General features: G+C 45.7%; 1 protein-coding gene across 2 annotated transcripts in view; it reads left to right on the plus strand.

Annotated features, from left to right (window-relative positions):
• The window catches only part of TMEM181 (transmembrane protein 181), a 377,932-nt gene that overhangs the window by 213,611 nt on the left and 149,022 nt on the right, over positions 1-15,299 (plus strand). For both annotated transcript variants that reach the window (XM_078649124.1, XM_078649125.1), the window contains exons 3-4: positions 245-300; positions 5,077-5,167. In XM_078649124.1, the coding sequence (XP_078505250.1) occupies positions 245-300; positions 5,077-5,167 (147 nt within the window). The remainder of the gene's footprint in view (positions 1-244; positions 301-5,076; positions 5,168-15,299) is intronic.

A 15,299-nucleotide genomic window follows, 5' to 3' on the forward strand; every position in this document is an offset into this window, starting at 1 on the left:
TGGTTGTATATTTCTGAAATGCTTTTTCTCACTGTATAGTTTTAAATATGTCTTGTTACTTTTATTAAATATACATGGCTTATATGCATATGTAAATAGAGGAAACCTAGAAATACTGTACATATGTGTTTTTGAATCAAAGGTATATTCAAGAGGTTTATTTTTATGCGTACTATGCTTTTGTGATTTTATATGATTGAAATCGAATAACGCTGATTCTGACTCTGCTAATTTTTTCTTGCAGGCCCTAAAGTGATTGAGAGTTCAACTTTACAAATAGATACTAATATAAGTACACAGGTAAGAGTTTCTAGTAATCTGTTGTATGCTAAGTGCAACCCGATTAGCTATGGAACACATTGTCCTATCAGTTCTGGGTTTAGACAGCACATTTGTTGATAGGACCAGTTGCGTGCAATATTCTTTAAGTGAGCTTTAAGTGCATCCCTTTCAGCCATTGGCTTGAGACTTTAGCAATCATGTAGTATATTCAGTATTCATTAGTCTTTATCCGATAATTTATAATCATAAAAGACACATAACATACATAAAATAGAATAGCCTTTAAAACTAGCAATGCATGCTATAACCATCCAAAATGTAAAACTGATCATTATCGAATTCTGACAGAATTTTTTGAAGCTAAAATCAATACATTCAGGTATTCTATATAACTGTTTGGTACCAATATCAAGGTCTATCTGATTCCTCCACAGCCTTCATTTTTTTTTCCTCAAAACCCATGCCCAATTCAGAAATTTTGCTATAGCAATAACTATATCTGGACGGGTATTCGTTACTAAAATGCGCATGGCTGTCCTGCAGGATCTCGTGCCAAGATTAATGCACAGTGGTTTAAGCCACCTGCGACGAGGATCCTGATACACGGGGCACTCAAAGAGCAGATGCATTATTGACTCTCCCTATTGCAGCAAAAGGGGCAATCAGTCGTTGAAATCCTGTCCCATTTGGCTACAAATGATCTTATTGGAAGGGTGCCCACACGGAATTGGTGATAAAGTTTTCTATCACTGATTCTTGTAATCACATTCCAATATGGTTCTGCTTTGGGTATGAATTTGTTGTCGTAGAAGATACCTGTGAGTGACGAGCTACTCGTCTTTGACAGGTTCTTCTTTGTTATCATATCATAGCAATCATGTATTTCCTCAGCCCATTGGAGTATTTTCTGTCACCTAGTTTTGGCTGTTCTGGTGAATCCTTCTGCCTTGACATGAGTGCTTGCATGGAAATCCATGAAGGACTTTTTTACAATTCTACCCTTATCTGTCTTCTCCATTTGGCGGCGGCCCTTTGTGTCTTATTGTAATATGCTGATGCTGCTGGTATTGGCACATTAAACCCACACCTAGTTGATTGGACATTGCTTGTTTGAGGTTTGATTGCAGTAGAGCCTTTCTAGGGCAAAATATTGCATTAGAGGGACCAACGTGTCCCAAAAAAGTGTGTGTGATTATCTGTATAAGAATGGCGCTCTGATCCAATGAATGAGGCATCATAGCTGGCCTACATGTATGTGTGTTTCCTCAAGAGAATGTTTGAATTCCCCGATAGGGGCTTGGTTCAGCGCTTGGTCTGTTGCGCTGCTAACAGTGCCTGGAAGCTGGGGACCCCCTCATATACCATTAAAAAAGCTAGTACCTAGAGATTCACAGGTTTATATTAAAGTAACAGGCTGGCTCGGCATAGTACCAGATTCAGTCATTGATTTTGAGAAAGACAAAAATGTCCTTTTGTTTGCAGTGCAGAGAAAAGATAATGTAGTCTCCGAGTGAACACACCTAGATAGGCTGCTGATATAGCGGACTAGACAGCCAGCATTTCAGGCTCCAGTGAAACTGCTTTCTTCGTGTCAGGGTAATTAGTGTGTCTCTTACAGGTCTCAGGTGCTGCTGTCATGAGGACAAAAGATTCAGTGGAGGGAGTGCCTGTGGGTACAGGGCAGGGCTTTGGGAGGCACTTAGGCTAAGTTTGATACAGTAACAGAAGCATTCACTCAAACTCTGCTCTGATTTTGGGCTACAGCCCAGAGGCACAGCCAGATAGATCCTGCTCTCAGCTCCGGTCAAATACGCCTGAGTCATTGGCTGGGTGAAACTCTGACAGGATGGTGTGTGGTGGAGATGGCGGACAGTGATGACTGAGGATGGAAGAGCTGCACACTACCTCACATCTCCCTCTCAGCCGTTACCTTTTAGGAAAGAGGAATGAAAACATGCACAGCACCTTACTATTCTAAAGTGCGACCTGCAAAGTTTTAGTAGAGTTGAGTATGCAGGCTGCACTCAATTTGCATCCTGCTTCTGAGAGGTTTTCTAGTGCCGAGACCAGGTCTAAAAGATGCATTGGAGTGTCGGAGGATTTCAAGAAGTCCCAATTTTAGGCTCATTCATTTGATTGCCTTAACTGTAGTTGTATAATTCTGCTTCTTTGCCCCTCCACTCCTTATTTTTCTCTTTAAGTTTATGTATTTTATGTTGGTATGTCAATTAACACTTTTTTGTATTTACCAACTTATTCCGTGAGTTAAACACCTGCACAATTAATCTCCAATTTTTGGAAACATTCATTTGTTCTTTTTATTTTATCCCCGTGTCTGAGTCTGCCTTTTGTCCTAAAATGACCCGGGTTTTGGTGGCGTTACAGATACAAGGGCAGTTTTGTCGACCTCGGGCACCTTGGCAAAAGTAATGTGAATTTATTTATCTGCGACTAACATGAGACTACTGAAAATAATTCTTCAATTTGTAGAGTTCCCTCTATATCTAAGCAGCTCTTTAACTTAGAAATCTAAATGCACTTTGCGGATCTTTGGATTATTTTATAAACAAATGTCTAATTTGTGTAATGTTTTAACATAATATACTGAAACAATACCAAGAGGGGTGGCGGGAAACTACAGAAAAATGCACGGAGTTAGTAAGGAGCAGTTTTAGAGGAAGAATTCAGTAAATGAGAATGCCTCAAAATTATTTTCAGAGAGAAGTTAGAAGAAAGGAAAGGGAACACTCTCTGATGACTGCAGATTTCTTTGTAAAAATGGAAATATTTTACTTTTGCACAAATATTGCCATTTTACATTGGCAACAGTTTTTGGCGTACAATGTGTGGTTCCAAGGTCCACAACTGATTCAGCTCCAATTTCTATTTGATGAGCCTTCAACAAGACCAACGACAAATTGCATCATTACCTTGTACGTCAATCACTCTTTAAAAAACAGAATATACTATCAACTTTACAGTATTTCAATACATTTCGTAATTCGATAGAAAACATGTAAGTAATCACTGTAGAAAGGCTTGGAAGATAAAACAATTGGTGTTCCGATTATTATTCAATTTGGGTATATTTGCAGGCTTAAGCCAATAAAGTTCTGACTTGGCATGGCCCATGTATTTGCTATGTAGTTTGGGCACCCTTAGTACACTAAATTCATCTCTGTGGGATTAAAGCCACCATTATTCGGCAGATACATACAGCTACATTTTTGTTTTGATAATACATTCATCTGTTGTGTGCCTGATTCTGGCAGTGGCTGCAGGAGTACACAGATCAGGCAGATTAAGGAACTTTCAGCTAAAGATAGCAATTACAGGTTGCAGTCTGACTTAAATCCATGTACATAACATATCTCTGCAACCCTCATGAGCGAGCAGCAGGGTCAACAGTCCCTGGCAGAAAAGAAAGATAATGAGCAGAAAGGGAAGTGAGTAATGATTTCCCTGAAGGGGTTTTAAAAGAACGGAATCGGACAGGTTGGATCGATGTCTTGTTACAATTTTAAATAGTGCCACTTCCATGACCTTTTGTGCTAGCAGAACTAATTGGGAGGCGGCTGTTTGCAGGTTGTGTTATTTCTTTATAGAAGGGGCACCATCAGGGGATATTGGGTCTAGTGGACCTACATCCTGCTCTCACCTAAAAACCCTCCCTAAATCTTCCATGCTTCTTGCCTCCCTCAGCAGATTTCCTACATTGAATGCATTCTTCCATAAGTAGTAGCTGCAACACCTTATTCCACGTCAGATTAGTGGCAGCAGCTGGGCTGCTTGGGGCCAGGGCAACAAGAAGTGAAACCTCTTTGTTCACGAACACTGGGTGAGCTGAAAAAATTAAAAATGTGAAACTTTTGGGATTATGTAACAATTAAGAGTGTGCCATGTAAGGCATTTGCAAAAATGTATTTGCTTTTCAATGTACTTTACATATTAAACTATCAATGCTATGTGGGAGCGAAAGCCCTTCAGAGCAATTGATACACTGTGCTTCAAGATTGGTCATGCCCCTGTAGATTAAATCGACCCATCCTCCTGACCTTTACCTCGGTCAAAGAGGATTGTTGGTCCCACTGCCACTGAATCACATCTCCACTTACCTAGGTAGGGAAATAGAGAATATATAACCTATTTGGTTATTTTGCACCTGGGCAATTAATCCTAATATATGTCGCAAGTTAGCTAGTCTGGTCTGTTACTAAGGTTTGCCCTATGTAACGAGGCTAATTAGCGTCAGATGAACGTCTGTTATCAGCAACCATATTTTGAATGAAATGGCATGTGAATCAAATGCACTGCTTTAAACTTATTTTTTGTGAAGCAGCAGTATCACTGCTGAAGTTCAAGTAAGACCACTTGACAATATGTCCTCTCATGTTGGAGAATTTTAACACCAGGAATGCGTCTGTTGCATTGACTCTTGACTCATGTCGTTAAGTTCACTGTGTTGGAGTGGCTTGTCTATTTAAAATGTAATTTGCCAGATGTAGTTGTAATATTTCACTTTAGTGTAAATAACGGTTTTCCTTCAATCCTTTTGGAAAACTCTTGCTGAATAATGTTCATGTTATAGAGAACTAAAACCTGACTGTTCACACAAGAATCTGCACTATACTTCATTTAACTGCAGCATACCTTGATTTTGTGTCTGACTGTAATGGGGTTCAGCAGGTGGTGGTGGGAGCCTAATCGTATAAGAGTTAACCCAAAGTGCAGAAATGATTTGTTTTGAAATCTAAAAAAATATGTAAATATGCTGTCCTTGTGTTTGTATTTCAGGTTGGACCATATCTATTGGAATCGCAACCACTGACAACATACGATCAGCAACTTTGGTTAACATGTGTTGTTGTTTTGAAGCAGCCAGGTGGTAAGCATTCTTTTCTTTGAGCTTCTCAAAAGAACATTTATTAATGGATGTGTAAAAAAGTGCTGAAGGTCATAAATAGTGCCAATATATAGTCCTTTGTTGAGTAAGTATTTTATTTACTATATATTTTATTTACTTTGAGTTGTTTGTAGGCTGCTCCAATGCCTCCTCTGCGGGCAGTTCAGAGCAATGAACCTTTTTAGGTGGACATTGAACAGATTGGAGTCTTCAGTCAACTGGTGCAGTGCTCTGTAGGCATTGTGTGCAGTGCTCACCAGTCCATCAACAAAGGAAGCTTGTTCCCAGTTTTGCTGGCTAAAAGGTGATTGTGTGTAAAATCTACTGAATGCAACTGCACGAAGCAGCACACGCTGTTACTATCAAGCACTATAATAAAGCTAGCAACGATCATACTTTCAAGTGGCAAAAATAAGCAGTACATGTTTCCTTTCTCCACTGAAGAGCTTTGGTGGGGCATGTAGCTCAAGCAGTTTCCATGGAACCATGTACATTTTCTCATGGGTGAAAAGGGAGTGAAGGTGGGGTGCTGGATTTTCCTAGGAGATGACTGCCCTCATTCAATTCCTGGCCCCTTAGTTCCCACGAACACCCTGGTTCTGTGGAGAGAATAGCTGCAGATGCCTAGGCATACAATCCTACTAGGTCAACGTGTGCAATGAGCAGACCCTGCATAATGGGAGGTTACAGAGCAGGTTTCTGTTTAAATAAAAATATTATGATTTTTTTTTTCCAGCATCACAAATTAGTTTTGAAAAAAATCCCAAACAAATTTCAATCTCATTAACTTCTAAGATCGAAAAACATACAGGTGGCATGTGTTTAACTGTTGCCATTAGAGCCTTCTTCAGCCCGGCTAGAATTCATGACTGATTGACTCAATTTTCCTTACTCACATTTCTCATGCAAATGTTTGTTCCTGCCTTCCATCCCCTTCCCACTCCCCATACCCCCCCAACAAGGCCGATGTCTTCCTGAGTCACTCCCGGGTGTCTACGTTTCAAGACCCGTTCCACCTTTAGAACCCAATCCCTCCCACCTTTGTCACTCCCTCTTCTGTATGTAATATGTGAGCTCATAACAAGTGCAAGTTACTGTTAGTTCAGTAAACTCTTAACTGGTGAAGTTCATTTTTTTTGTTGTTTTAAAACCAAAGTTTTTATATTATTACAAGGCCCAACTATTGGCCCGATTACGATATCGGGCGGAAAGCCTCTGACCAACTATCAGAGGCTTTTCGCCCAACATCGTGGGTTTCAGTCCGACTGCCGTATTTGAATGACGATGGTCCGAGTGAAACCGCGGGGGGATTCAGGCGCGTTTCCGATGACCCATCAGAGTGTTGGAAGCCACCATAATTCCCTAATGACGGTGGAGCCAGGCTCAGCTCTGCCATCAGGATTATGATGGCACTTTCCGATAGCCTTATCATGACGGCCTTTCCAACATGGAAAGGCTAGCGGAAAGTGTCTTCGGGGGCCCCTAGCAGGGCCCCCTTTCCCCCCTGGCCCTCTGCTACGGTGCCTGATTGACACCAATTGTGCCCCCCTAATCATCCCTGCACCGTGTGTCAGACACCGTGAGGTGCCTGCCACACGGTGCAGGGATGTTCAAAAACATCCATTTTGCAGCTGCAGCTTGTGCTGCCGGCCTTTTCCGCCTGCCACACAAGGCTGTCATTATAAAATGGAGGTTTCCGACTGCCCATAGGTCGGACACATCCTAATACTGAGGTCGGAACTGCTGACCTACTGGTCGGCTGTTCCAGACCTCTACGTCCGCCCGACATCTTAATGAGCCCCAATCTGTCATTTTAACCATTGCTTATTCCAGTGAATTTTTAGGATTTCTTTTTATTGTAAGCAAAAAAACGTATTACCATATCTAACTATAATATCACTTTCAGCTTTTTTTCCAGTGAATTTCTTGAACATAAAATAAGATCTTATTACCATACCTAACAATACCATTAATTTAACCTTTGCTCTTTTTCATTGAAGTTCTGTATTTTTTTCACCCATATGCGCCCAACTTCTTCAATGAGCATAGATAGACTTTGACCGGGCCCAGTAGGAGGTTAAACAAAGGTCCTGGCCTGCACTCAATTCCTCGCGAGCAGCTAATGTCCAATTGCAGACAGACAGACACAAATTTTTCGATGCACCACAGCATCATTAAACAGTACCAAAGATATTAGATAAACAAAACTTTAGTATTATATATCATCTATTTATATTGTGTGTATATATATTCACACAATATATATATTTTTGCCTTTGTGTGTGTGTGTATATATATATATATATATATATATATATATATATATATAATATATATATATATAGTGTGTGAGATTCGGCAAACCACCCACACATATTCCTTTTTAATATAAAAATATATATTAATATAATAATATATAATAATTTTGTAACTTCCCTATACTCACCCCAATACCTAAAAACTCCTCATTACCTCTTAAAACTGCCCACCCTAAACCCCTTACTGCCCTATACACTACCCACCCCATAATCCTAGAAACTCCTAACTACCCCCTGTACACTATCCACCCCTTAAAAGTCATTAGTGCCCCTTAAAACTACCCACCAGGAGCCCTTAAAACCTCCAGAACACTTTAAAACTACTCATCTCGACACCCAAATAAACTCTTGCTACCCCTTTTTAAGAGATATAACCCTAAAGTAAAATAAGGAAATACTTATCTTATTGTAAAAGTTGAATACGGAAAAACACTGAAATTCACCAGTTCTACTTTAATCAGCTAGCTATAACTTGTGCATCTGTTATCCACCGCTAATTACCTTACACTTTACAAAATTCACAACATGTTAAGTTACATAATTGGTAACCTAATTGATGACACCATCCATATATTTGGCATTCTCATTGCGCAATAAACCTTTATACCATTTTAAAATAGTACGTTGTTAGTAAAGGACCTAAAGCCACATACAGCATAGAAATATTTTGTGTATACATGGGGGTGCATAGAATTGAAATATTGTAGTCCATGGAGCCAAGTCTGGTTCTGCATGTTAAAAGCGATATGGTGCTTGGTTTCGGGTGCAATCAGTACTCCATGTTAAGCAAGGTAAAGGATGAGTACACCTGGTGTGGGTTGCAAAGGCACTTTTCAAAATGTGTTGTGGTTAAAGAGAAGCTGTTGCCAGAAATCTGTCAGTGAAAGCTTCTGTTCACAGTTGATTATTTGCCTGTGGATGGATGCACACAGGCCCATATTAAATATGTCATACACTGCTGTAGACCGATTCTATATAAAATGGAGGTTTATAAGGTGTGGTCACTTATTTGCAGAATTCCCCGATGATTTGATGCATTGCACATTGTTTAATAATGTACACGGTTGAACCACTTAGAGATGGGGTAACTCAGAGGTTAGTTGTAGTCATGACTCTGATTGTTCATCCATCTCAGTATTGTGTGCAGTGTATTTTACCAAACTATAGAGGGTTGTGCATACATCCTGACTAAAGGTGTGTTATTAGTGGCTTATGCATACTTGTCAACCTCTTGACTCAAAATAGTGGCTTATGCGAGGTATTTAAGAGGGTGATCTGGTCAAGGTGACTAAACACACTATTTTGGAGGATGTTCAAGGTTTAAAAAGTAAGAGACCACATCAAAGTATACACAGGATTATTGTTTATTAGACGGGTGAACACCAATAAAGAAGGTTATATCCATTATCACAGGTGTGGATTGATGAATTATTTACATCCCACAATTCCTACAGCATACTGTCAGTCACTGGATGACGTCACGAGTAATGTCATTTGTAATTAGAAATATGGTATGTGTGGTTATCACCAGTGCATGATGGGAGCGCAAGTAATAGTTGACTTAACTATAACTGGAAAATAGAAGTATTTTTTACCAACCTCTTGTTTTTTTTCAGTGAATCTCTGAGGGATTTTCTGGTATCATATTCTAAATTTAGCATATGTAAAACCTTCCCAAGGTGTGCAACACTACTGTTCATGACTTAGGGTCGTGCGCAGTGGTGGTTGCGCAGAGTCTGACCTCAAGTCAGGCCTTGCACCCAACCCTCTGCGAGCATCCAACCTGACCCCCTCTGCACACAGTGCCTAGTTGTGTGTAGAGGAGAATGGATTCATGGCTTTACCTTTGTTTTTAAAAGCGTTTTTTTTGTGTAAATGATTTTTTTTAACATTGATTTTTTTAACAATGTGCTACTGTTTTAGTTTCAAATTTGTTTTATTAGTTTCAAGAACGACAATAAACAGTACAGCATATGAGAGGCAGAGCAAACACAGAAAGACACCGAGGCATTCGAATACATAGGGTCTGCAAAGCAAACGGGTGTCAGGTAACGCTCGATTTAACCATGGTATGAAGCCAGGCTTGTAGACGCCTCTTGTGAGGAGGTGCTGAAAGTGTATGCATAAGAATTTCAACCAAAGTTCCGGCCCCAGATCCTTCCCCTTTCCCATCCCACCCAGTGTGCCAGATCCATGAAACTAATATAGCTGTGAACATAGAACTGATGGTGCAATCACCCAGACGTGCTCGGGGAGTCATGCGTGTGCTCTGTGAGCCGCAGAATGCGGAGGTATCTAGGACACGTAACCTCGTTGAACTCCCTGGATAGTAGAGACAGCAATGGAAGCCATACTTTCCGATAAGCAGCCGTAGAATGTGTGAGCGTAGCCTGGATGCGTTCCATACCCAAAGTAAACCATATTTTATGCAGCCACCCCGCATGAGTGGGTTGGGTGTTAGAACCCCAGAGGGACAGATTGTGGTGTGTAGCGGCCTGCATGGCAATACCCATCTGGCGTCCTCTGGGGGGTTTTAGGGGGAAAGTGAGTGCATTGGGCAGACCCAAGACGGTGCAAGCTGGGAACCTAGGGATTTCAGTGTCAATTGTAGAGTCTATGTCATCCAAGACTGCCTTCCAGTATCCCTGGAGCTCCTTGCATTCCCAGAGGAGGTGGGTTAATGTGCCATGTTCTCCGCACCCTCTCCAACAGAGCGCACTACGTGTGGGATTACTTTTATGGAGCCGGGCTGGGGTGAGGTGCCAGTAGATGGCCAGCTTCACCGCCACCTCCCTGCCTGCAGTGTTCCGTGTGGTGTGGGATGCCCTGTAGTACACAGCTGTCCATTCTGTGGGTGATAGGGTACGCCCTAGTTCCGCCTCCCATCTTTTCTGACCTGCAGTCTTGCCTGAAGGGGCGGGAGGAGTGAGTATCTTATAAAGTTCTGTGATAAGATGTTTGTCCGATTCTTTTGTTACGAGCCACTTTTCAAAGGTCGTCATGGGCCTGCCGACCAGGGGGGCAACGTCGGGGTGTGTGAGCCAATGCCTAATTTGGAAATATTGGAATAAGTGTGGGGAGGCGACATCGTAACCCCGAATTATGTCTGATAGGGTAAGAAAACCTTGTAAATCAAAGAGATGACCGGCAGAGAGGCGGCTGACGCTGCGCCATTGCAGGAACGCCCGGGGATTATGACCAGGCGGAAAGTCAGGATTGTCCAGAATGGGAGTGAGTGGGGAGGGGAAGGTGGTAAGCCCCTTTTTGACTGCCACCGCGTCCCAGATCCGCATGACAGTGCGAGTGACGGGGGATCGTGAGAGATAGCGTGGTCTATGTTGTCGGGACAGGAATGGGACCTTCCAAAGGGAAGTGCGGGCCATTGCTCTGTCCTGAAAGAGCCAACGTTTCTCGGACTTTGGTCTAAACCACTCCACCAGGTAGCGAAGCTGAGCAGCCTGAAAATATTGGAAAAGGTTGGGGATCCCAAGGCCTCCCTCGTCTGCGCTTCTGTAGGACAATTGTTTGTGCAGGCGCGCCCTCTTGCCTCCCCAGATAAAGTGGTGGAAGGCCGCCTGTAAAGCCGCGATGTTACCGGCTGGCGGAAGCACTGGGAGTGTCTGAAAAATGTATAGTATCTTAGGTAGGGCCGACATTTTGACTGCTGCGATGCGTCCCAGCAGAGAGAGAGGCTGTTTGGACCAGCGTGCGAGGTCAGACTGAATCTGGGAGGACAGGGCCGCATAATTGAGTCATTGTAGACTCTGTGGACGCGGTGAGAGTTACACCTAAGTATGGGAGGCGCGTGGTCATTGACAGTCCCCCCCACCCCCGTAGGAAGGTATAGGTGACGGCCGTTGGGCGTTGCTGCCCAGAGGCAGGATGAGGGATTTCCCTTTATTAATCTTGAACCCTGATACAGCCCCAACGGATTCCAGCTCCGTCAAAAAGGCTGGAATCGAGCAATCTGGACGGTCCAGAGCGGCTAGGATGTCATCGGCATATAAGCCTATCACATGGGGTTCCCTACCAAAGGTCATGCCGTGAATGGCAGGGTTATCGCGGATTTTTTGTGCCAGGGGTTCCACATATAGGGCGAATAAGAGGGGCGATAAAGGGCACCCCTGCCTCGTGCCCCGTTGGATCTCAAAAGGGTTCGAACGCAGGCCGCCTAGGCGGACACGAGCTTGAGGACGGTGATAGCAGCTCGCAATCCAGGCCTGAAAGCAATCGCCGATCCGGAAGCGGCGCAGGACCTGCTGGAGGTAAGTCCAGTCTAACCGGTCGAACGCTTTCTCAGCGTCGATCGCCAATAGCGCAGAGTCCGAACCCTGGAAGTGGGCCTTGTCGATCAGATGAAGTATCCGTTTAGTGTTGTCGCTGCATTGGCGGTTGGGAACGAAACCCGATTGGTCAGGTTCCAGAATCCCGGGAAGGCAGGGACCCAGACGCGCCGCCAGGACGCCAGTGAAGATCTTCAAATCCAGGTTAAGTAGGGATATAGGCCGAAACGCTGAGCAACATGTGGGCTTTTTACCCGGTTTGGGCAGCACAACTATCTCAGCTGCCAGCATGTCTGAAGGAATGGAGCTCGGACCTTCAAAGGAGTTGAAAAGTCGAGTGAGGATTGGGGCGAGCATCCGACCGAAAATCTTATAGAAACCGGCCGAGAAGCCATCTGGCCCCGGGGACTTATGGGGGCGGAGGCGGGAGATGGCAGCGAGTACCTCATCCACGCGGATAGGGGCATCAAGAGTGTCAGCGTTGGCCTGCGACAGCTCTGTGACGTTCGCCGAGTCCAGGTAAGCGCGAGCCTCCTCCGGTGAAACTGAATCGGCTTTGTACAGGGTGGCATAAAATGTCTTGAATGCGTCTGCGATTTGGGGGTCGCCTGTAATGTCCAGGCCATTGTCGTCAGTGAGGTTAGTGATTTTGGAGCGCTGAATCTTTGCCTTCAGAGCGCTGGCAAGTAAGCGGCCTGTTTTATTGCCGCCCGTGTAGTATGAGTGTCGCAGACGCAGTGCGGCAAGTTCGGCACGGTCCGTGTCTAAGCTAGCCAGTTGGGCCCTGGCAGCTTTGAGTTGTCTCCAAATACGTGGTGCCCCTGTTTGACTATGGACCCTTTCCAATTCAGAGACTCGGGCAGTGAGGTCGTCCTTCTTGACCTTGCGGTCTTTCGCTTCTGCCGACGCAATGGCAATGAGCTCGCCGCGGATCACTGCCTTCAAGGCTCCCCACAAGGCAGACAGCGATGTTCTGGGGACGTCATTAATGGCTAGGTAGTCAGTGAGGCGGGTGCGTACCTGTTCCGTGACTTCCGGCCGTTGCAGGAGAGTCTCCCTCAGCCACCACGTCCCCGGGGATCGGGCAGACGCAGGGACCTGTAGTGTCAGTTCAACTGCATCATGGTCGGACAACGCCGCTGGAACAATGCTTACGTCCTTAAGAATGGCTAGCAGTTCAGCGGAGCCTAAATAGTGGTCCAGCCTAGCGTATGTGTGGTGAACATGTGAGTAGAATGTAAAGTGGGATATGTTGGGATGGGTGGCCCTCCACAGATCTACCAGCCCCCTTTCTTGCAGCCAGTCTTTACCGGCAGCGGTTATGGCACCAGTGTCTCCATATCGGCGACCCGATCTGTCTGCATTTGTGTCCATTACCAAGTTAAGGTCCCCCCCAAGAAGTAGGAGCGGGGCTGGAGATTGAAGTGATTCGGAGATGGCTTTCGTCAAAAAGAGTTCTTGCCCTGAGTTTGGTGCATAGAGAGAGACAAGTGTGAAGTGTTGGTTCCCCATAAGGAAGGTGTACTCTAGTAATCTACCCTTGATCTCCCCCGCTTTGACGCCAATGCTACCGCGGAAGCGCTTGGAAACTAGAATAGCCACCCCCGCTCTTTTTGTGGGTAAGGAGGAGAAAAACTGCTGGGGAAAAGCGCGCGCATTCTATGCCAGTCCTTAAGTAGGAGGTGGGTCTCTTGTAAGAGGCATATGTCCGCTCCAGAGTTCTCCAGGTAGGAAAGCACGGCCCTGAGCTTAATCGGATTGTTCAGGCCCTTCACATTGAGGGTTAGTATCTTTAAATTAGACTCCATCTCTAGAAATCAAACTCGCCATAAGCCATAGACAGGTGTAGCAAGGCGAACCTGTTGCTTCCAGCAAAAGCACATGCCCCTGGTGAGTCCGACGGTGAGTCAAGAATTGTAGTCTGGCAGGATCCCCTGGCACACTGAGTCCCTCCCCCAGTCCCCCCCTCTGACCCCCCCTAACAACCCCCCCCGCAAACTTCCCCATGGCCCCCAACCCTCCCCCCTCCCCAAAAGGACCAACCCGGCACCCCAACTGCCCCCAACTGCGGTCCCCCCACCCGGATCCCTCCCCCCACCCCTCACCCGGTCCCATCAAAAGAAGGTATTGTCCCAGTCCTGTTGGTCCACTCAGGACTGTGGTAAAGTTTTGTACACGGGTCATATCCGACGGCGGCCAGTTCGGCCCCCCCCCCCCGCCACACGGGCATAGTGTGTGCTGTAAGCATTCTCCTGAACGAAAGGACAGGTCACTCAGAAGGGGAAGTTTCTTTGGCCACCTCCGCCACCGCCGTTGCTCGTTCCTGTGTGATAGCAGAGGCATCCGGTTTCAAGCGGTGTAGGGGGGATCGCCTACGGCCCACCAGCTGCCAGCCCCCTCCGGGTGGTCCCTGCGATGGTCTCAATATTGGCTCGTCATCTTCCTGGTCAAGCACCAAAAGGGTGCAGGTGTCTTTAAGTGATCGTAGTTGGTGTAGCCTACCGTTCCATTTGAATATTAGTCTGAACGGGTGCCCCCAGGAGTAGGGGATCTCTTGTTGTCGCAGGAAGTCCGTCACTTTTTTAAATTCCTTTCGTTTTTGCAGAGTAATGGATGACAAGTCCTGATATAAGGCTATGGAGTGGCCCTGAAATTGAAGGGGTTGTGCTCGCCGGGCTTCACGGAGATTCCGCTCTTTCAGCGGGAAATCAGGGAGGAAAGCCAAGATGTCCGGCGGTGGGGCATTAGCGCGTCGAGGCATCCCAACTCTATGTGCCCTATCAATACGGATGGCAAAGTCCGCTGACTCCCCCAGGATGGTTCTGAAGAGGTCTTGCAGGTACCCCGTGACATCAGTCCCCTCTGTTTTCTGAGGGACCCCCCGGACCCGTATGTTGTTGCGACGGGAACGGTTCTCAAGGTCCTCCGCGTGGGCCTGAAGGTCCAGCTGTTGGTCGGTGAGTCGCAAGACTTCTTGTTGGAGTTGTTCGATTTCACTGCTCCTGGTTTGGTCTGCTTCCTCTATGGCAACCACCCGCTCCCCGAGGCCTTCCACATCCCGCAGGAGCTCTCGGACCTCACCCGCCACGTCCTGTTTCAAGGACTTGAAGTCTTCCCTGAGGGAGTTAAATAGTGTTTCAAGGAAGGATCTGGTAATGGGTATCTGATCATCCTCCGGTGCCGGGGAGGGTTTCGTGGCCGTCGGAGAGGGTGGATCCCTGCTAGGTTTGGGCTGATTTTTGGCCAAGAGTTCGGGGAGTGTCTGATGCCCTTTCTTTCCTCGTAGTCCCGCCATATCGAGATGAGCTCTGAGCGCTGAGGAGCAATGCGGGAGTCCGATGAATGAGGGTTAAGAGGAGTCTTGCTGTCCCCGGGCTTGCTCCCTCACGAATACTTCGGTGGTGTCGAGGCCTGCGGCGTTATCGAACCCAGCGCCAGCAGGGTCTCACTGGTCAGCCCCCGCACTGGGAGCCCGAATGTGCCCCCCGAAGCTGCTCGGCAGTGCCCACTTCC

The sequence above is a fragment of the Lissotriton helveticus genome, chromosome 6, assembly GCF_964261635.1.
Source record: "Lissotriton helveticus chromosome 6, aLisHel1.1, whole genome shotgun sequence".
Lineage (NCBI taxonomy): Eukaryota > Metazoa > Chordata > Amphibia > Caudata > Salamandridae > Lissotriton > Lissotriton helveticus.